The sequence below is a fragment of the Aulonocara stuartgranti genome (assembly GCF_965226115.1).
Source record: "Aulonocara stuartgranti genome assembly, chromosome: 10".
Lineage (NCBI taxonomy): Eukaryota > Metazoa > Chordata > Actinopteri > Cichliformes > Cichlidae > Aulonocara > Aulonocara stuartgranti.
Window position 1 is genome coordinate 32495764 of NC_138946.1, and position 23594 is coordinate 32519357.

At 44.7% G+C, this 23594-nt stretch overlaps 1 protein-coding gene across 3 annotated transcripts in view; it reads right to left on the bottom strand.

Moving 5' to 3' along the window:
• The window catches only part of pcp4a (Purkinje cell protein 4a), a 31077-nt gene that overhangs the window by 6034 nt on the left and 1449 nt on the right, over positions 1 to 23594 (bottom strand). For 2 of the 3 annotated variants that reach the window (XM_082548083.1, XM_082548082.1), the window contains exons 2-3: positions 2402 to 2584; positions 2070 to 2118 (exon numbers count right to left, since the gene is read on the bottom strand). In XM_082548083.1, coding sequence (XP_082404209.1) covers positions 2070 to 2118; positions 2402 to 2500 — 148 coding nt within the window. In that variant the 5' untranslated portion in view covers positions 2501 to 2584. The remainder of the gene's footprint in view (positions 1 to 2069; positions 2119 to 2401; positions 2585 to 23594) is intronic. The other variant, XM_082548084.1, reaches the window with a different exon arrangement.

Here is a 23594-nt window from a genome sequence, read left to right on the forward strand (position 1 = left end):
AGATATAAAAATTTATGTTTTTGCCAAGTTGTATCATTACCAAGTGAAAACCTCTGAGGATGAAAAATGAAGCCATAGCAGCATTGCCAAAAACGACTGTTTTGAGGCTGGTTTAGAGGCCATGGGTCCTGATACGCTCCCATATTAAAATGCCCAGCTTCAGCTCTGTAACTAACTGTAACGGTCCTGGGTCGTTTGACCCAGTGCTTTGAGTTTTATTTTGATGGTCTATGTTTAAGTTCATTTATGTCATTGTCCGTGGTCCTGTGTGTGATGTGCGGGTAGCCACACCCCCAGGCTGGGCCATCACCGGCACACCTGCTCTCCATCGGGGTGATTACCTGAAGAGCTACTTAATAACCCGGCGCTGACGGATGCTCCACGCCAGTCCGTTAATCACCTCTCTGTGGTAACTAGACTCCCGCGAAAGCGTTGCATTACTATCTTGTTGGAGCTGCGTTAAATCTGCCTACTTGTGTCTAGGTTTCGATCCGGCGTTCAGCGTCTGCCACCTGCCTGTCCTCCTGCTCAATTGGATCACCCGGTGCATCATCTGGCCCATCCACTACCTCCACGGACTTCCCTCCCCAGCTCCCACGGTCCCGCTCTAATCGTAAGCCAACTGGTCTAACTCAGTTTTGATGTGTTTCCTCCGCTTCCCGGCTCCCTAGTAATCTTCTCCCCTTTCTGTTGCAGCCTCCCACGGTCCCGATTCCGGCTTCCTCGCATCATTGTTTCCCGGGTTTTGTAGTTCCTCGTTTTGCTCCTTTGGTTTTCGCCTTTTGTTATTATAATAAAGTGTCCTTTTCTGCTAGCGCTTGAGTCTGCGTTTGGATCCTTTTGTGCACGCGCGCCGCGGCGCATGACAATTTAGTTACCTTATGCCCCTATGTTGCCCAGTTATAGTTCATTTTTTATTAGATTCCCCTTATGTCTTCACCCCTTGTGTTTAAGTCGCCCTTCATGTGGTTCATTGATGCCTTTCTCTCCCATCTGCTCCTCTTGTTTACATGTTTTCCACTTGTGATGCATTCCTTCTGTCACGTGTTTCCCCCCAGCCATCATGTTCTGTTTGTGCTTAGTTATGTCCGTGTCTCATCCCCAGTCCCCTTTCCCCCTCTGTATTCATAATGTGCGTGTCCCTCAACAGTCCGTGTGTCATGTCTGCGTCCTGTTATGTTTCCTGTTTTATTTTGAAGAGGTCTGGCGTTCTATGTTCAGTGTATTTAGTTTCACTTCCCCTGATCACCTCCTGTGTGTATTTAGTCTCCGAGTTTTCACTCATTCCTTGTCCGGTTGTCTGCTTTCCTGCTATGTGTGCTTGTTACTACATCCATGTTTCCAGGGATTTCGTGTATTTATGTCAAGTCTTCACGTTCCAGGTTTTTCATGCCGGGTTTCCACGTTCATGTTCCAGTTTTTTTGTGTTATCGTTGGATCACCCAGTTTAGGTTATAGTTTAGTTTCACACTTGCCCTTCTGTTTTGTATTGTTCCACCGGCCTTGAATAAATGGCTCGTTTTTTGTCAAGCTCAAGTTTTGTTCTTTCGAATGTCAGGACTTGGGTCCTCCTCCTCACTCCATACAGTCTGCTTCAGCCAGATTGTGACACTAACATGTGCACAAGCTGGTGTGAAAAACTGTCTTGGTGGATTTATGAGGTTGTGTTTGTTTGTTTTTGTCTCTCAGTTTGTTGTTTTAACTTGATGGTTTAAAGCAGAATATATCTTAAAATTAAATATGCAAAAATGCCCAAACACTTGAACTCTAGTGTGGGTACATTTACTCAAGAACTGTGCTTACTAAATGCAAAAAATACGCTTATTTTACTGTAAATCTTTTCCACCATGTTCACAGCTGTGGATAATATAAAACCTATAATGTGCTTTAAAAACACTTATGCAGTGCTTTAAATTAAACCACTCAGAAGTAGAGAATATATGAGAAATTTAGCTTGTTATTGTGGTGTTGAAGTCACTTTAGTGTGTAAAGATTTATGCACGATTGTCTTTTAAACAATCTAATCTTTGGTGAAAACTTCACATTATTTAAATTCGGTTTAAAAATACCTTGGACAGATGCTTTGCTGTTTCCGGTCATTGGGCCAGATGCTTGTCTCTGCAAAAATGAGAAGAGAAACAATGAGCAATTAAAAGTTACAATTAACATCAGCCTGAAATGCTACATGTAAACCTGCCTTCAACCCAAAATATGTTGTTCATTCCCCCAAGTACCAATCTGATCGTTTCCTGGACCAAAACAAGCATCTGCTATAGTCACACAGATGTGAGCAACACATAAGACAATTGAAAGGAGAGGTGTGGTTCTTTGTGAGGCGAGCCAGGATGTGATAAGCTGATCTATAATCCATGTTTCTGCAGCAGAGACAAGTTTGCTCTACCTGCTCCTGCAGCTCCTGAGAGTTCTCTGATGGGATGATGCCGTTCGCCTGCAGTAAGACTGCATCCAGGCTTACAGTGTGAGCCGAGGCTCGCTTCATTCACAACTTCTGCTTTTCTAAGAGTTTCCTTCACATGGACCTTTGGTTTCGTGCCGTTTATTTGGGGTGGCTGTGGCTCAAGCACTAGAACAGGTCAAAGGTTAGCGGGTCAATCATTGGCTGCATACCAACATATACTGGGTTCTGAGCTGATGTGCATACAAAAAGTGGTTGGATTGTTAATAAATATTTATTACAAAGTATAAAAAGTACTGCAACATGCAGTTTACTGCTAATCATGCCAATACTTAATGCTACAAAAAAGGCACGTCTTATTTTTTATGCTTGATATTGACATGCACGGACTGCGACTGTGTAGAGTATAATTATATAAAGTATTAAGTATCATTTTAGTTTGGCATCTGTGCCATCAGTGTTCCTCATTCTTGATAAACACACAATATGGCCAAAAGTATTCACCCACCCATGTAAATCACTGAATTCAGGAGCTCAGTGAATTGCAGCCTGGTACCGTGATTGTCAGGGACCTGGATCTGAGCGACCTGGGGTCCCTGAGCAGTTATGGACTTGTATTACATTATATGTATTTTTGGTGTTGCTGTCCCTCGTTCTCCCTGCTTGCAGGTATGTGTGTGAGTCTGGGTGTGTCTGGGAGCACCTGTTTACAGGCGCCTTCAGGCCTGGTAGGTGTGGCCCTGCCAGGTGGTTGGCCACACCTGAAAACCATCACACAGCTGACGAAGCCCCGTAGGAGGAGCTACTTAAGATTGTGGTGGAGCTCTCTCCGACGCTGGATCATTGCGTGACTTCACGTTAGTCTCTCGTCGGGTCAGTACGGTTAGTCTGCTGCATTGTGTGTGTCTTACAGCTGCCTGTTTGTTATCTCCCCAGGAGGAGTGTGGAAACAAGAGCTCAGAGAGCACGGGGTGCTCAGACACTGAGGAGCGGGGACAAGGAACACTGACACTGGGAAGAGGACGTCACGGGAGTCGGGAGCGCACTGAGGATTTATTGTTATTTTCCATTTTCACTGTAAATAAATGCACTGTTTGCATTCAGAGCTCCACGCCTTCCTCACATCCCCACGGTTGGCCAGTGTCAACCGTGACAGTGATAGGATGTTACTTGTCCAGTCGTGAAATGTCTTCACTACTAAATATTCCACAGTCAGCTGTTAGTGTTATTATAGCAAAGTGAAAGTAACTGGGAATGACAGCAATTCAGCCACAGCCATGCAAAATCACAGATCGGGCTCAGAAAACGCTGAGACGCACAAAGGTCGCCAAGTTTCCGCAGAGTCAATCGCTACAAACCTCCAAATTTCATGTGGCCTTCAGATTAGCTCAACAACAGTGTGTAGAGAGCTTCATGGAATTGGTTTCCATGGTCAAGCAGCTGCATCCAAGCCTTACATCACCCAGAGCAATGCAAAGCATCAGATGCAGTGGTGCAAACCACACCGCCACTGAGGAGTAGAGACGTGTTCTCTCTAGCTCTATAGTCCATGAAGTAACAAATCATGCTTCTCCTTCTGTCACTCAGATTACCAAGTCTGGTTTTGGTGGTTGCCAGGAGAACGGTACTTGTCTGATGCTTTGTACTAAATGTAAAGTTTGGTGTAGGGGTGATTGTGGTGTGGGGTTGTTTTTCAGGAGCTAGGTTCATCCCCTTAGTTCGAATGAAAGGAACTGTTAATGCTTCAAGAAAACAAGACATTTTGGACAATTCCATGCTCCCAGCTTTGGGGGAACAGTTTGGAGATGGCCCCTCCCCGTTCCAACATGACTGCACACCAGTGCACAAAGCCAGGTCCATAAAGACATGGATGAAGAGGTTGGTGTGGAAGAACTTGACTGGCCTGCACAGAGTCCTGACTTCAACCTAATAGAACACTTTTATGAGAATATAATAGAATATTCAATGTGTATAGAGGGTTTATATAGCTCTGCTGCCTGGACGCCTAGATAAAGCCAAATATCTCCCCCCAGAGTCCCCTTATGCCATCAGGAGAGCAAGTAGAAGAAAAACTTGTTTGGCAACTTGGCCATCTGTTTTTCTGTTTACATGCAGAAATCTCCTGGGATTCCTGGCATCGTGCTTACTGTCAGTTGGTTGATTGTGGTCTGTTATTCAAGAGGGCAGGAGGCAGTGCCATGAAGTGATGGTGCCATACATCACACCTCCACCCACCACAAGCGAGCATTCAGCCAGAGCTGAGATCCAGGAGGAGAATGACAATAAGAGTTGAGCAATTGTTTCAGTACAATGTGAAGATGGAGCACAATATTGATGAACAGTAAAAAACGGCAGGTCAGAACTGGATGCACACACGTGTGTGTGTGTGTGTGTGTGTGTGTGTGTGTGTGTGTGTGTGTGTGTGTGTGTGTGTGTGTGTGTGGTTACTTTGAGTGAGATTATTTTTGTCTTTGTCTCAAAAACTAATTTTGAGTTTAAAGACGGAGACTGAACAAGAGCTGTATATATCATTATCATAGCAACTCCTGCATCATCACCAGGTGTATTTTAGCTGCAAGCTATGGCAACAAAGTATGTTTAGCCTTATTGGTTCATGAAATATAAATAAAATGTTTTCCTTTAAAGTCTGGAGGACAGCGTTCTTTTCTCCAACATGCCCACTCCATTCTTCCCTTAACAGTCTTCCATTTTTCACAGCTTACATGACGGCTGAACTTCTAATGTGCACACTCTTTACACATTAGCACATTTTTTCTGCACTATTTGATTCTCTGTTCCATTTCACTTCTTCAGCAGAGGTTTCATCTCTTCAATTTCAGAACAAGAGCGCGCCTGCAGTCTATATCATAAGATGACTTTAGGGAGCAACGAGTGACTTTCATATGAGTTGTTTGTCATGGCCCATCCCAGTTTTTACTTAGGTTTAGGGATGGGTATTGATAAGATTTCCATGATTCCGATTCCATTTTCGATTCTGTTTAACGATTCGATTCTTTATAAAAAAGGAGAACAATAAGGTCGATTAGCTTAGAACTTTGTTTTATATCTTCTCTTTGAACAAGATAGAAATTTAGGAGTAACATGGCCTTACAAACCCAACAGTGAGATCTTAAGAGATCCAGCCTACAGCTCTTCAATGTGGTGTCACAGGGTCCCCAGGAAAAAAAATGTAAATGTAAAATAATAAAATAAATATTCTTCTGTAGCAATAACAAAGTGTAACATAAATTATTCTGTAGCAATTACACAAGAATATCCAGTAATGTCCCTGCCTACAATTAAACACATTCACTTACTGAAAATCATCTGCTGTGGCAAACGGGTGCAAGCCTTTAACCACAAACTGAGTCACTGCTCGGTGACATTCGTCTATCCTGGCCTGAAAGGAGACGCTACCAGTAGACTGCAGTGAGAACTGCCAGCATCTGAGCCAGGCTCTGTCTCTCTCATCATGGTCACTAAATGCACAGTAATGGCAGGTTTTGTAATAAGGCAGATCGCGCTAACATAATATGCACTGTTAGTTGATTGTTTACCTGCCGCATTAATGGGAGAGGACGTGCAAACGTTACCGCTGCTGCTGGTTGAGATTCACGAGTCCGGAGCGGAATTAAAAACACGACATTCATTTAAGGTCATCGCGTGTTTTGTGAGCAAATGCTTTTGCATATTCGTAGTGTTTCCTGCCTTAAATGAAATATCTACTTTTCAAGTATTGCAAGTTGTCCTGTTGTCATCAGTTCTCGTAAAGTATAACCAAATTTTTGAGCGTTTGAGCCGCTTAGGTGCCATGTTTCCTGCCAGGTAAATGACGCTCCGCAACGTGTTGACATCATTCGGGGCGACTGGAATCGATAAGAGAATCGTTTGCAAAAAGGGCAAACAATTCCAAGGAATTGAAACAGTGGGAACCGGTTCTCAACAAGAACCGGCTTTCGATACCCATCCCTACTTAGGTTTGACTCTCATCACTTGTGCCCTTAGTTCAGTTGAGGAAGCAGCATTGTCACTGTGCAGAAATGTGTTTGTGTTGCATGTCCAGGCGGCTGGCCGCCTGTGAGCTGGGGCTCACGACTGTTCCAGCCGTGCCGTGTCCATCTGCCACGCGGCCGACCTCCAAACCAGCATCGCCGGCGCCACTCGATTCGCGGGCGGCCACCTGAACTCGCACCTCCCTGTTGGGTGCCGACGGTCCAGGCTGATTCCCTCTCCCACTCGCGGCGGGGGAGTAGGTTCAGCCAGATGGCTCCCCGGCCTCAATCGGGTGATGGAGGTATGTGGTGGGGCGCGGTCTGCGGTGCCGTGCAGGGAGGGTGGACGCAAAAAACACGGTAATAACGACGGCCCGCTAGCATGCGCTACCAAAAAATAGTGCTTTGTTGTGTATCTGATGGACGAAAGCTAAACCAGTTCCACCAGTGAAGCTGCAGCATTTTTACAAACCAGTTCTGGTTCATCAGTTTCATTCAACGATCCGCTTTCGCTCTTCTTATTCTGCGTCGCCGCCATGTATGTATGAAAACAAAGGCACTGCGCATGCGCGTTTTACCCATATTCTATCGCCATATTTCATTTTCTTATCGTTGCCCAACATTACACTGTGAAAGGTATGATATGGCCCAGCCCTAGTCCATACCCAGGTATTTAAATGCATCTACTTTTGCTATCTCCACTGCTTGCATGTTCACCTTTGGTTCCCTGACAAGATGATCCCACAGTAAAGTTGACCGGGAGGTCGAGGCACGCCTCGACCTCCCGGTCGGCTTCGAGCCGGCATCCGAAGAATGTGGCTAAAAGTTTTGCGAGATCCCGAGTTTGTTTTGCGAGATCTCGCAAAACTTTTGCGAGATCCCGAGTTTGTTTTGCGAGATCTCGCAAAACTTTTGCGAGATCCCGAGATAGTTTTGCGAGATCTCGCAAAAGTCCGTCTTAATTTTTTTTTCTCCCATGTCCCCTGCGGGGCTCCGTACTTCGGGAATTTACAACTGTGCGTAAATCCCCCCTAATATTGGTATGATCCAAGCTCAGACACTAAGCGGGGCAGCTGCTGCCTGCGAGTGCGCTGTTAGAGAAACGCAGCCAGGCGAGCTGAAGACTCTTCTGATAGGTTAGTAGAGTCCATGTGAGTAAATTGGTGGCACAGCTGTGGATGCATATAAGGCAAAACACAGAGCCTGTTTCTTTAACATGGGAAAATCCAGAGATGTCAACCAAAACACCAAGAAAAGAATTGTGGAGCTCCATAAATGTGGCTCAATTATGAATACAATTTGGTGCCATTTGCAATTAAGAAATACAGATAGTTTCTCTCTTTACTCTGAAAGTTAACAAATATGTTTTTATATTTATCAATCTAAAAAATTAAACATTTAGTCTGATTTGATGTTACAATTAAAAAAGTGTTTTTGTCTGAAGAGTGTGTAAATATCTGGTTTCAACTGTATATTTGATGATTGTCAGCACAAAGAGGGAGAGAGAGGAACAGAGAGGGAGATGGAGAATGAGGACAGAACAGAGGTGGAACAAGAGCAGGTGAGACACACATGTTAGTCAAATGGTCGTTTACCAAAAGTATCACCGTATCATAGGGACTCATGTATCTCGTACCTAGTGTTTCTTTTTAGGTTTGTTATTTTTCAAATTCTATATTTATTAAGTTTTGCAGGCTTGTTTGCACAACAAGGCTAAATAATTATATAAACTTTTCTCAATCTAAATAGTGGACTTTGGTAGAATTAAAAAATAAGTGTAGTGCAGGGCTATGATGATTTTTAGTGCTGCTATCATCTAGTTCTGATTCTGGTTCTGTCTTGGTTACTGTTGTAGTCCTGTTTTAATTCCGGATCAGTTCTGGGTCTGGTTGAATTGGGGTTCAGTCCCGGTGTCTTGATACAGCCCTGATTTTGCTCTGCCTTGCTCATTCATTTCTACCCCCCCCCCCCCCCCCCCCCCGCAAACCCCCCCGCCGCCAATGCATACTACCCTTTATGGCTAAGCCCCGGGTGTTTCAAATGTCTGGCTCCGCCTCTGGCATACAAGCAGCCAATTTCCAAAGAAAAAGCTTGAACATTCATAATTCATAATTAATTCATAATTAACAAACATTCATAAAGCCTGGAGAAGTATTGCTCAAGACCGATTAAAGACTTCAGGCTCCTTTGAAGCCAAACAGAAAGAAAGACTAGCTTGATCTTAAGTTCTGTTGTTATTCTACACAGCACTTCTACTGTTTTTACTGCATTCTACCTCTGTAGTATTTCCATATTTTGTGATTAGCTCTACAAGACATGATCAAATATCCCTCCTCGCATATTTTTTATCATTAAAGCACATCTAACCTCCTGTAGCTGTCCACTTTCCATTAATGTTCACACTTGACAGCTGTGACCTTGACATTCTAAGGAACAGATGTGACACCAAGCTGAGATGCCTGCTATCATGATTATTAAAACTGCCAAAGGAGCAGGTACCACAGACATGTTTGTTGTATATAATTAGAAAAAGAAAAGAAAACTTCTTAGCAATTTATATTCTACAATAGGAAACACTTTGCAATGTACTTTAAAGAAGATTATTTGATATGCACACACACACACACACACACACAAATATATATATACATATATTAGGGGTGCAACGATACTCGTATCGATATTGAACCGTTCGATACAGTGCTTTCGGTTCGGTACACATATGTATCGAACAATACAAAATTTTTAATTTATTTAAACAACTTTTCTTCTGACGATGCTGTCTGTGTTGAGAGCTCGGTGGATCTGTGTTCGACTACTCTGCCTAGGCTGCACTGTCGAGCGCAGATCCACTGAGCGCAGCGCAAGCTAGCGAGACAGAAGTTAAGCTCTCCTTGCAACATGGCAAATTGAACCTCCCCCACCCTCATTCAGATCTGGCCTTTGGAACTATCTTGGTAAGAGTACTGACCCAAACTTGTGGACACTGAGCAAAGAGATTTTTGCTAGTTTAAAGTTTTGGCACAATGTAGTATGGAAAGCTGAACTACCAGGTCAATCAGTAGCATTAGCTGTTAAAACATAATTGAACTGATCGATTCTGCACTTTGTTATCTGGATTTACTCTGAAGTCTTGGCCCTGCAGCACAAACATAAAGACAAATCTGGGGAGTCAGGGCAGGAAGCTGGATGAGAGCAGACCACGAGTCTCGTACGCGTTCTGGTGCCAATAGCTAAACTGAACCTAAGTTTGTGTTACTGGTTGGTGTTTGAGCAGATTATATGCAGCTTCTGTATATTTCTTTTTTAGCTTGCATTGTCTCAGAGGAGGATCCACGACTGTTGCAGGCTTCCAGTCCCATATGCCAGAAACAGAGGGAGCTTGACAAATGGATTGCAGTGATGATAATTATATTGCTAATGATGATCTCCTCCTGTACAGTGTGTGCCACTATGCCTATCATGGTTGACTGGCAACAAACAGAGCTCGATAAACACCAGAAATTATTAGTTTTCTCGTCCTTTGTGCTCCTGTATCACTGGTCTTTCTTACCATCAGAATTAATCACAATCATGATGTGATCTGGGACAGATACATCAAAACATGTCAAAATATTGACTAGTTCAAATAAAATTAATAAAATCCAGCACCCCTCCAAATTGCAAAAAAAAATAATTACTGACCATTTCTGAATATACATAGTTGAATTAGAGAATACTATAAAATAAAGTATGTAGACTATTTTTGATGTGACATAATTAATCACATATTTGAAGAAAATGCCATTATCAGTTGTCATGCTGGACGGAGCAAATATAACAAGTTGTATCACAAAAACAAAAATATCTTTAGATTGTCCAAATAAAACCAGATGGTACTCTAATTATAATTCAGAAAATCATTTTGTTAAATATGTGCTTCTTCCATTTTAAAACCCGGGTCGCACCATCATCAGATTTTTAGAATATTTTCTGCTCTGAGTTATAATAAGAGCACCACAAGGAAACTTTGACCACTTTCAGTATCTTTCAAAGTATTTGATATATGAAGCTAAAATTTCAGAGCACTCACTGCATGTGTTAAAACTTGGGACCATAAAATTTTCATGCAAATTCGAGATGGCCGAGCAGGAAATATGTGAGAAATGACCCACATGTCATCCTACATGGAGTGCAAGGAAACACGTGAACTTAAAGTGACAAGTTTTATTAAAAAGTTTGGCAGTTTTTAAATGATCAAAGCCTTTCAATGGTCATACAATTCTTGTTTTTGTTTGTTTGTTTTCCTTATTTTGTTTTGTGTGTTTGTGGCTAACGACCTAAAACATTATTTGTCTAAAAATAATGAAGTGAATTAAGTTTAATAAAACTCTTTTATCATCTGTCATGAACCGAAGTTCCGAGCGCAGGCAGGAGCCAGTAGCAGAACACACACACTAGGGTAGGAGCGAATAAAGAAAGTAATTTTTATTGCAACTAAAGGTGTCCCGTGAGGGTAGCCAGAAAAACAACGTATGAAACCAGAAGAAACCGAGGGACCGCACAGGGAACGCCGAGAGCGGGGCTGTGAGAGGCTGTAAAACAAAAAGAGAGACAGATTACTGGGGTGCGGAAAAAAGGCAGCATACGAGGGAAGGTGGAGTGTGCGTCTCACGGTGATAGCCGGGCCGAGTGAACCAGAGGGGGGTGGAGCTCCAAAAGGGGTCGAGACGGCGAAGCTGAATGTGAACCAAATCTCAGGCGGACAGGTGGACAGGCAGGTGGCTCGAAAACAAAAACACGCCGAGTTGTGATCGCTGAGAGGCGACTACGGACTGGCGTGGAGCAGCAGGTAGGGCAGGATTAAATAGTCCACCTGGTGATCGCCTGGGATGGGATGCAGGTGTGGGGTTAGCAGCCACGCTCGTGGGCGTGGACATCCCAGCAGCACCCCGGACGCCGGGCCACGGACCATGACAGTACCCCCCCCTCAAGGGTCGCCCCCAGGCGACCGGCCGGGACCCCGCCTGTGGAGAGAAGCACGGAAAGCAGAGATGAGACGAGGGTCCAGAATGAAGGAGCGCGGGACCCAGAGGCGGTCCTCGGGGCCGTACCCCTCCCAATCCACAAGATACTGCCAGCCGCGCCCGCGCCGGCGCGCATCCAGGATCCGCCGGACCGCATAGGCCGGATGGCCGCCGACGAGCCGGGCGGGAGGAGGGGGCACGGAAGGAGGGCACAGGGGGCTGAGGCGGACCGGCTTAAGTTGAGATACATGGAACGTGGGATGCACACGCCGAGAGGCCGGAAGCCGGAGCCTGACTGCCACCGGGTTGATGACTCGGTCCACTTCGTACGGCCCGATGAAACGGGGAGCCAGTTTGCAGGACGTGCCCCGGAGCGGGATGTTCCCAGCAGCCAACCAAACCTTCTGTCCCGGCTGGTAGTCAGGGGCTGGGGCGCGGCGACGATCGGCGTAGTGCGCCTGTCGTTCCTTTGCGCGCAGGAGGGCGCGGCGAGCGCAGCGCCACACACGTTGGCAGCGCCGGAGGTGATGAGGGGCCGACGGGACGGAGAGGGACAGGTCCTCTTGGTCTCCTCAATCTCCCAGGTGAGAGCACCCACCACGCAGGAGGCAGGCAGGATGGTGGCAGGGGGGGGGGGCGCCTCGCTGTCGGGGGAATACAGACGGGAGAGCGCATCGGGTTTGATGTTTCGTGACCCGGGACGATAGGAGAGTGTGAAGTTGAAGCGGGCGAAGAATAGGGACCAGCGAGCTTGACGGGGATTTAACCTCTTGGCGGTTCTAAGGTACAGTAGATTTTTATGATCCGTCCATATAACGAAGGGCTGTTCAGTCCCCTCCAGCCAGTGACGCCATTCCGCCAATGCGAGTTTTACCGCTAGGAGTTCCCTGTCGCCGATGTCGTAATTCCTCTCCGCGGGGGTGAGTCGGCGTGAGAAAAAGGCGCACGGCCGGAGTTTGTTCAGGGGCCCAGACCGCTGGGAAAGAACCGCCCCGACTCCCGCATCAGATGCGTCGACCTCAACAACAAACTGTTTAGAAGAGTCAGGATGGGTCAGAATGGGTGTGGACGTGAATAATCGCTTCAATTTAGCGAAGGCTGCGTGGGCCTCAGGGGACCATGTGAAAGACACCTTGGGTGAGGTGAGTTGGGTGAGAGGCGCGGCCACCTGGCTGTAGTTTCGAATGAAACGGCGATAAAAATTCGCAAACCCCAAGAAGCTCTGAAGCTTCTTTCGTGTCTCCGGAACCGGCCATTCCAATATTGCTTTGATCTTCACCGGGTCGGTCTTCACCTGCCCACCAGCGAGGATGTAGCCCAAGAAGGAAATGGATGAGGCGTGGAACTCACACTTTTCCGCTTTTACGTACAGTCTATTTTCGAGCAGCCGTTGTAGCGCGCTCCTCACATGGATGCGATGGTCCTCGAGCGTCTTGGAGAAAATCAAAATATCATCCAGGTAAACAAAAACAAACACGTTCAGGAAATCCCGTAACACGTCGTTGACTAGGGCTTGAAAAACCGCCGGGGCGTTCGTTAACCCGAACGGCATCACTAGATATTCAAAATGCCCTAGTGGGGTATTGAAGGCGGTCTTCCACTCGTCGCCTTCACGTATCCGTACCAGGTGGTAGGCGTTCCGCAGATCTAGTTTGGTGAAGACCGTAGCTCCCTGGAGTGAGTTAAAAATAGAACTAATGAGTGGGAGGGGATATTTGTTTTTGACGGTGACGTCATTCAGCCCCCTGTAATCGATGCACGGGCGGAGCGTCCCGTCTTTCTTTCCCACGAAGAAAAAACCCGCAGCCACGGGAGAGGATGACGGCCTAATACGTCCTGCAGTTAGCGACTCCTGGATGTAATTCTCCATGGTTTCTCTTTCGGGGCGAGACAGGTTGTATAATCTGCTAGAGGGCAGCGATGCACCCGGGAGCAGATCGATAGCACAGTCATATGGACGGTGAGGCGGGAGTGAGAGCGCCTCATCTTTACTGAACACCTGCTGGAGATCGTGATAGTCGGGGGGCACGGAAGAGAGGTCCGGCGCGGGTGGCGGGGCGGGCCTCCGTTCCGTTGAGGCGGAGGGAACGGCTGACCTCAGGCAGTTCGCCAGACAAAACACACTCCAGCTCGCGATACTTTTTCCGGCCCAATCTATGTGTGGGTTATGTCTCTGTAACCAGGGGTAGCCTAGGATAAGCGGGGTGTCAGGAGCAGGAAAAGTGAAAAAGGACAGCTGCTCTTGGTGGTTACCTGATGTGATTAACCGTACAGGCGCGGTTTGGTGAGTTATGTATGCAAACACTTGGTTGTTTAATGTAGACGCAGGGATGGGCGGTTCGAGTGGAGTAAGAGACACAGCTAGCCTCTTAGCCAGCTTCTCATCCATAAGGTTCTGTTCCGCCCCGGAGTCCACTAACGCGGGGCATGTAAAAGTCTGATTAGAAGTCACGATAGTAACGGACAGTAACAATCGGGGTCTAATAGTGCTTAGAGTGCTGCCCACCCGTATCCCCGGACTCACCGGTGGGCCGGGTCGTTTGGGCGGACCGGGCAAACAGCGATGCGGTGACCGGGCCTCCCACAGTACAGACATTCTCCAGCCCGAAATCGGCGTTCCCTCTCCTCCGGAGAAAGCCGAGAGCGTCCGATCTGCATGGGTTCAGGTGGGGGCGGCGACGGAGAGCGCGCACACGCAGCTGGGGGCGGGGGCGGAGAAACGCGAAACCCGGGGCGCAATACGGAGCCCATAGGCTTAGACCGCCGCTCGGCATCCCTCTCCCGCAAGCGTCTATCAATCCTACGGGAGAGGGAGGCCAATTCATCAAAGGATCTGGTCTCCTCGTGAAAAGCTAGTTGGTCCTTCATCTGGTCATTTAACGACCGTAAAAAAAACCCACAAAGAGCCGAATCGGGCCAACCCACGGCGACCGCTCGTGTACGGAATTCAACTAGGTACTCCGCAATACTGCGCCGCCCCTGACGGAGCCCCAGCAACTTCTGCGCGGCATCGTCCTCCGATATCGGAGGGGAAAACGTAGCCTGGAACTCCTCCAGGAAGTCATCGTAATCACAATCACGAATGGGGTGAGAATTTAAGTAGGCTTCAGCCCATGCTAGAGCACGCCCCCGTAACAATCCCACGAAGTGGGAGATCTTAGCAGTATCCGTGGGGAACGCGTGAGGCGTGCGACTGAAAAACAAGGAGCACTGGAAAAGGAACCCCCCACACAGGTCCAGCTCCCCGTGGAAGGGTTCCAGCGGCGGAGGCGACACGCCGCGGTGCACGGGGTCGGACGGCCTAGTTTGTAATTTATTCTGAGTGTCACTGAGCTCTTGACAACGGTCTTGGAGAGACTGGAGCTGCTGATCGTGGCGACCGAGGATAGCGCCCTGTTTATTAATAGCGGAGCGGAGTGGATCTGCTGGGTCCATACTGGCCAGTCCGTACTGTCATGAACCGAAGTTCCGAGCGCAGGCAGGAGCCAGTAGCAGAACACACACACTAGGGTAGGAGCGAATAAAGAAAGTAATTTTTATTGCAACTAAAGGTGTCCCGTGAGGGTAGCCAGAAAAACAACGTATGAAACCAGAAGAAACCGAGGGACCGCACAGGGAACGCCGAGAGCGGGGCTGTGAGAGGCTGTAAAACAAAAAGAGAGACAGATTACTGGGGTGCGGAAAAAAGGCAGCATACGAGGGAAGGTGGAGTGTGCGTCTCACGGTGATAGCCGGGCCGAGTGAACCAGAGGGGGGTGGAGCTCCAAAAGGGGTCGAGACGGCGAAGCTGAATGTGAACCAAATCTCAGGCGGACAGGTGGACAGGCAGGTGGCTCGAAAACAAAAACACGCCGAGTTGTGATCGCTGAGAGGCGACTACGGACTGGCGTGGAGCAGCAGGTAGGGCAGGATTAAATAGTCCACCTGGTGATCGCCTGGGATGGGATGCAGGTGTGGGGTTAGCAGCCACGCTCGTGGGCGTGGACATCCCAGCAGCACCCCGGACGCCGGGCCGCGGACCATGACATCATCAAGTTCTCTTTGTTTGTTCGGTCCACATTGCAAGAATTCAGATGGAGTCTATCCAGAATTTGCTCTTTAGCGGGTTGGTTTCAGTGTCAGCAGAAACTTACATGTTTTTCTGCAGCTTCTAAAGATTTGTTGTTTCCGTCACTCCTTCCTCATGTGATGCTCATGTATGTTTTCTCTCAGTGACTGATTTCATAAGACCTGGCAATTGGTAAAATAAATAAATTACCTCGGTAGTGTGTGGGGGGCTATTTTTGGTTCTTTTTGCAGCTCCCTAGAGAGACTCCATGCTGCACTCAGGATCTATTAACAATTTAACGAGAAGACAGCAAAACTAGGTCACAGACAGCTCATCCCAGCACCATTACAACTGTGTAGCAGCTTCCCCACCACCAGACTGGAAGCAGAGATGACAGCATGGAAGAGTGACACTGCTGAGCGATGACTGACTACCTGAGCAGTGTGATGACACATTTGATGGACTAGGCTTTTTTTTTTTTACACATTCATCCCAGATTTACAAAAAAAGAAAAAAACGATATAAAAATAGCTTATTATTTTCTTTTCTTTTTACTGTACAGGATGTGACACTGAGAACTACAGCTTAGGTACAACTGTCTGTGGGTTATGTAAAACATCAGCACTCACGGCAGTAAAACACCAGTGAATGAGGCTAAAGCCATGCTTGTAGCTCTGAGGCTGTACCACGAGCTTATATAAGCACAATAAAAAGGTTACACATCAGCAAACAACAAACCAGGTTTTTGGCCTTGTTACCATGTTTACTATTTTGAGCATAGTAGTGCAGGGCTGGAACGTAATTTTATTCAAGTAGAGGTATTTGCACTTTTCTTTTCATGTTTCTACTCCACAACATCTTTGACTTGACTGTAGCTATCTGACAGGCATTCTCATGGACTTGCCTGTGTCCCATAAAGAGTGCATGGAGCTTGTCAAGCTGAGACTGATGGGAGATTAGCTTTGTAGACAAGCCACTGACTGTGCTTTCACTGCTGTGAGATCAGTTAACAGCTGCACAAATTGTGGGGAACGAGCTAGCATTAGCAGATAAACGAGCACTTTCAGCATAGCAGATTAGCTTCTCTTGTAAACAAGCTTGGTCACCATGTGTGATGTAAGTAACTTTTAATATAGACTGTGCACATTAGTAGTGAAAGCTTTAATGATAAATAGGGGAACTCTTGCCATGTTCGATTTAGTAAAACAGTCAAGTTGAAAAGACGAATTAATTTGTGTTCCACAGGGTTCTGTGCTGAGACCAGTTCTATCTACATTATTCACGCTTCCCTTGGGACACCTGCAACAGGCTATCTAGGGTGTACTCTGCCTCTACCCCTGTAGTAACTGAATTCAAGTAACCCTGAATTTGGTAAGTGGAAATGGATGGATGGATGGAGCATACATTTTTCTCTTTTAGGTTGGACTATTGTAAGTGATTATTACCAGGTTTTCCTAAAAACTCCCTGTAAAGCTTTCATTTGATCTGAAATGCTTCAGCAACAGTCCTGTCAGGGACCAGAAAGAGAGAGCATATTTCTCTTATACTGGCTTCTTTTTATTGGCTTCCTGTTAAACCCAGAATTGAATTTAAAATCATTCTCCTCACATACAAACAAGGTTGTGATTTATTGAATTGGATTGAATTGAACTGAACTGAATGCATACTTCAGCAGCACTTTCAGATTAACATCTGAATCACTCGGTTGACCAAATAAACAAAGTTTAACCAGTTGTTTTGCTAATATATCAGCTACATTTTTCATTCACTTTAATTCTTCTGTAGATAAATAAATATGCCACCCATCATCCTCACTGCCATTTGTCAGCCTCCCTCTGTTTCTGTTTCTGTAGCATGATAATCTGTAAGTTTTCAGGCCCCTCTTCTGTGGAACCATCTTCCAATTTGGATTTGGGAGACAGACACTATCTCTACTTTCAAGATTAGGCTTCAAACTTTCCTTTTTGCTAAAGCATATAGTTATGGCTGGAGCAGGTGACCCTGAATCCTCCTTTAGTTATGCTGCAATAGGTGTAGGCTGCCGGGGGATTCCCATGATGCATTTCATGTCTTCTTCAGTCACTTTACTTTCACTCACTATGTGTTAATAGACCTCTCTGCACTGAAAAGTACTGATTCATTAAACCCCTCAAACTCAACTGAAAGTGTCTATCTCACATAAACATCTAAAACAGCATATTTTCAATATATGGAAGGAGCAGTGTGCAGTATTTTCCAGCCGGAGTCATTCAAGTAAAAGTAATAAAAGATCAGCATGGTTTTCCCAAAGAGCATTAGTATGCATTAGGCAGAGTGTGCATTAAAAACTATACTCATAGTCTTAAAAAAAAGCAGTTGTAAACACTGAATACATAATTTAAAACAATAATAAGCAACAATGTGCTGCACTGTTGCACAGAATGACTATAATGTATCTCCAGAAACCTACAGAGATTAGAGCCAGCTCACGTTCTTCCATCCTGTATGCCAGAAATATCCCAGTGGAATTTAAAAACACTCCGCTTCTGTCGGTACTTTCTCCCAAATGGATGATGCTGTTATGATATGAACTGCTAAGTGGTGTGGCAAACCATTTTAGTAAAAAATAAACAAACTAACAAACAGATGAATGAAGCTCATATCGGTTTAACAGTTAAAGGTCATTTGCTGATTCTGATTTACACATAAAGGTTAAGAGAGTCGTTTACTGTTCTCATTCAGGGAAAGGTAATACCACTACTGGAGACTGGAAAGTCAAGAATCTCCAAGGGGCATAATGTGGTTGATGTGATGGTTTTATAACTTGATAAATAAATTAGGATTTCGCTTTCAATTCAGGGTGGCTTTGCATTTTATGTCAGGCAATGGCCACAAGCGAATTATAGCACAGTATGAGTTCTTCCTATAAAAGATTATTTGTAGTTCCCCAGAGAAGTGATGAATGGCATTTTGGGAACCTTGGAGTAAACCTGTACATCTGCAAGGTTCCCTACAAATCCCATCTTGGTCATTTAACCGCAGTCAGTTTTATTTTTTCCCACGTTGGCCTTACTCATCCCACTCTTCCCCCGCTGCTGTTTGTCATTTTCCATGTGCAGAAACCAGGAATGCCACCAAATTACTTTAGTGTAATCTCTGTTCACTGTTTAAAGCAGGATTAGGGTTAGTGTGTGCATCTCATTTAGAGAATTGGAGATTGAAATGACCAGAAATTGACATTTATGGTCAATGAGCAAGAAAAAAACATCACATGGAATCAACAATATTTCAGTCAAAATTTATTTGAACATTTTCTCCCAGTTGCAGAGATTTTTTCCTCTAATCATCACTTTAGTCCACATCTCTATCACCTCATCTTCAGTCAGCAAAAAGGAGTTTTAAGGAAAATCTATCCCTGAACGCTTTCCCCCACTCAGCTTGCTGTCCTTTTTACACTGATCAGCAACTTCTAACACTCTTATCTCATTAATTTAATAAAAAAGGCTCTAGTCCACTTTGGATGATGAAACTAAATGCTTTGCCAAGCAGCCATGATAGCCACCACTCTCAATATAATTAAAGTATGAGGTAGGTGAACACAACAGGAGACCACTTAAATGTCGATGCACTGATTGAAGGACAAAACAGGATATCCCCATTAATATGGCCTTGTGGCCATCTTTCAATAATTACATTTTCAAGCAGATTTTTAACAGATGACTAAGAAATTGCCATTTAATCATCCACACACTGTACACGCCACAGCCCACACGCAACAACATGCTTAAAGTGAATCATCACAATGAAAATGACTTTGATTTAAAAGGCTAGTCAAATCCTAAAAAAACTGTAATGTCAAGCAGCACTTAAGCACAGCTCGATTAACCTGCAGCAGAATCACAGAGACATTACAAGAAAATCAGATTTCCACATCTGAGTACAGTCTTGTTGACACTAGCTTTTAGCAGGTGGAGGTGTCCACTAAAAGCTGCTGCACAATTTGACACCAGGGCTGAATCTGTTTTATTGCATTGTGAGTCTCAGTTGTGTGGCTTTGTCCATCTTCCTCGTGGTTATTATTGTGCAGTGCATCATGACATTGTCCACCAATAATTTAAAAAAATCTATCTGTTCATGTCCGATTCACAGTCACAGCTGTCACCAGTCCATCACAGACAGACAGCCACTCAGTCTCTCTCACCAGAACCTAACATATTCCAGATAAGAGATCAACACATATGAAATCACCACCTGTCTGTTTTCCAGAAAAAAGTGTAATTCCAGAGGAAACTGGAGTCCCTGGAGAGGAAAACTTTATTCCTGTTGCCAGGTCTCTCTTGGAAATGAGATTTTTAATCTCAATGAGATTTTTTTACCTGGATAAATAAAGGATTAATAAAAAATTCCCCTGCATCTCCATTCTGTGTGACAACTTTGCTAATGACTTCACCATTGTGCTACCAACACTGTGCACCGAGAAGTCAAAAAGGTGATAAAAGTGAACGTCTGAGACTACTGCCTGAATGCAGTAACGTCAGTCTCTGTAGTTAGCGCCAGGGTGAGGAAGACCACATCACTGTCCTAAAAGTTACTTTATTTACCACAACAAAGTCTGAACACTCAATTGCAAATGGCATTATTTATTCCAGATTAACTCAGTGCAGGCCACCGGTTAGGGGTGTGATTAGCACTGGGTCCTGGGTTTGAACTGATCATCTGGCCGGGGCCTTTCTGTGTGCAGTTTGCATGTTCTTTTTGTGGGGGCTCTCTGGGTACCACCATAAGGGTTGGTTAATCGGTGATTCTAACTTGGCCATCGGTGTGAGTTTGAATGCTTGTCTGTCCTTCTGTGTTAGCCACAGCGATCTGTCCATGGTCTATGTCAGCTGAGACAGGCTCCAACTCCCCCGTGACCCTGAATTAGATAAGCAGCAGAAAATGGATGGATAATTTAATGCAATCCATTCAGTAGTTGTACTATCACAGTGATAACTTAGCTCATGTTGCAAAAAGAGACATGTTCCTGGTGGGTGTTGGACCTTGCCATCAGAGGCCTGTACTACAAAGCAGTATTTCATCTTATCCAGAAATCTTCAGGGTAAACTCTGGGTTTTCTGTACAACAAAGGTGGTTCACTTCTTACTAGAATATGTTGCCATGGTAGCTGGAAACCTGCTCCACAGCAGGTTATGTTCCAGATAAGAGAACAACACATATGAAATCATCATATTCCTTTATTTTTTCTGATATTAAACAATTTCACTACAGTTTTATTGTTCTACAAGCATTAATAACAGGACAACTACTCAATAACTGCGGATATACCAAGTTTGGACATAGACTAAGGCTACATCTGTGGCCCAGTGCTAAGTGGCTGGGAGAATTAGCACCATTAAGTCCAATGGCCATGCCTCTCAGCCATAAAACAATGGCTTACCTGCTCACGTTTAGGGAGGAGTTCATGAGTAGGAAGAGAGCAAAGTAGAGGGAGAGATCTGGAGTACAGTAACAGATAGTACCAGTCTGTTGCCATAAATAGAGAGCTAAGCTTGAAGGTGAAGCAATTTACTCATTGATCTACATTACTACGTATTGTGGGCAGTAACTTAAAGAATGAGCTTGGGGATACATGTGGTGGAAATGAGTTTCCTTCAAAAGGTGTCTGGAGTTAGAGATAGAGTGATGGGAAGATGGAAGAGCTCTAGGCCGCCACTCAGCTCACAACAGATCCTCGGAAAAGTAAAAGAAAATTGATATTTACTATAATAATAAAGAACTTAGGATTTTCATGGTAAATTTGAGTTTTACCTCAACAGTGGTTTATCTGGTTAAACTGTATATACACCATCTGACTGCTCACTTGCTTCTTGAGAAGGGGTCACTGGCAGTATGTCACCAAAATAGAGGTCGTATACCTTTATAAATGAAAACATGACCCAGGTGTAAAGCCGCTACAGTCTGCATGTAACCAAAGAAGCACCGGGCAGCGGCATCCTCACTGCCCTCAGTGACTGAAACAGGAAAAATCATTAAAGATGTAACCAAGTGAATACAGAAATCACAAATTGTTGTTAGAGGAGATTTTTTTTTACAGTTATCCAGTAGCTATGTGACCAATCCAGATGTGTTTTTCTCTCTCTTACATGGATCTGCCCTGTGCAGCAGCCTACTGTACACACTGTACTTTCAATGTACTTCTACTAATCCCACAAAAGGGAGGAGATGTAACATGACCAACAGCAGTCGCTTTTGCATGGCTGGCACTTTTCCCCCTGAACCACCACGGGGCTGGGTATTGTAGGCAAATCTCCAGGTGAGAAACTGGGCTACACAAGGAGTCATTATCTTTAGCTGGAAATCTGAAAAGTGGAACGGACATATCTTGGCAACCACAAACAGCTGGCTGAAACCTCTCCACTGAGAGCCATCTAATTAAATTTTTGTTCAACAACCGGAGGCTTAAGCAAACAAAAAAAGGACTAAAACTCGAAACAGCACAACAGCAACTACAAGCGACACTAGGTTACTTACACTGGAAAATTCCCATTAGACACGTACACAGCAACTAGCAACTAAATGAAAGTTTCTATTTTATGTAGCTTTAAATAAGAAGATGATGCCGAGTTCAGACACATTGGTTGAGTTTGAGAAACAAAATGTTGAGAGATTTATGGATAATATGCAACATAAACATCAGCAATGCAGTCCTCACCAGCCTAAAATGCTGCTAATGTAATTTCAAAGCCTCTTACTGGCTGGAAATGCAGAATTGTTCATCACTATGGTGACAGGCAGCACATTTAAGCCACTTTCTCGACAGGAGCCTCAGACTGCCTGATGTTTGTGGACACTGCCAAAGATGAATCAGTCCGAGCCTGAACAATACAGCAGGGGATCACTTATGGCCTTTTTTTTTCATGAATCATAGCACAGTGTAAGGCTTAATACGACAGTGATACATGCATTGATTTTTAAAACACTACCAATCCAGGCAGTAGGTTGGCTGGTGTAGAGTGCTGTCTGGCTTTGAAACAGGATTTAGCCTCGGTAGATTGCTGTAATGCAGTTACACAGTGTTTATAGGCATATTTATTGCTTATATGCACTGCCTGTACTTGCTTTAGGTGGTAAGATCAAGTGTCACTAGAGAAATAAGTCTCCGTGTTTTTGATAAAGGTCTCCCCCATTGTCTAGACAACTTAATTGAACTACTTAGATCATACACCCGTGCTGGGGTACTCAGATCATCTTCCCAGTCACTTTTAGTACAGCTGAGATCCCGGCTGAAGACTACAGGTGACCGCGCATTTGCCTTGGCTGCACCCAATTTGTGAAATAACCTCCCCATTACTATCCGTGAGTCCGATTCCATTCAATCCTTCAAATCGCGGTTAAAACCTGTTTATTTAACTTAGCCTTTTCTACCAGTTAATGCTTGCTGCTACTTTAGTTCTATTCTTAACTTTAAATTATTTTTAAATTTTTCTTGACTCTTTTATCCTTTGCACATATTGTTCTATTATGCTTTTATTTGTATTTCTTTTGTTTCTGTGTTTTTAATGCCATCAACCTGCGAGCATACATGGTACTTGCCTTCATCTGTCTCTATTACTTATATCTGACCCTCTTGTATGTTAACTTTGGCATACCACTGTTTTTTAAAGTGCTATATAAATAAAGTTTGTTGTTGTTGTTAATGATTCTATAGTGATGTGAGTCTTCTCTGCTTCTGGTGGGAATGCCGGTTATCTTGACGAGCATTAAAACTGTGTGGGATTCTGAGCGCAATAAAAAAGAGCTAGAAGAGCAGTGTTTAAAGGTAAATGGAGCCCACCACTGATTTGCATTTAATTATTCATTCAGAGCAACAGATTCCTGCCCTGGTCTTGCTGTTTTTAAAGACACAAGAATCCATCACAGACATGCGCTATGCAATTTTATTTCATGACTTTTCCTTTGTGTAATAATAACTTATTTATTGGACTTTAACTTCACTCTGTAAGCAGCACACAGGAGGGGAAGAGAGAAGTCAGTGAGTTTGTGTATGTGTGTATGTGAGTGAACAAAAAGACATAACAAGTCTCCAATAAAAGATTCATAAGGTAGAGACAGCTGGTGTTCATCACAATTTACATACACTGGAAGCACTAATC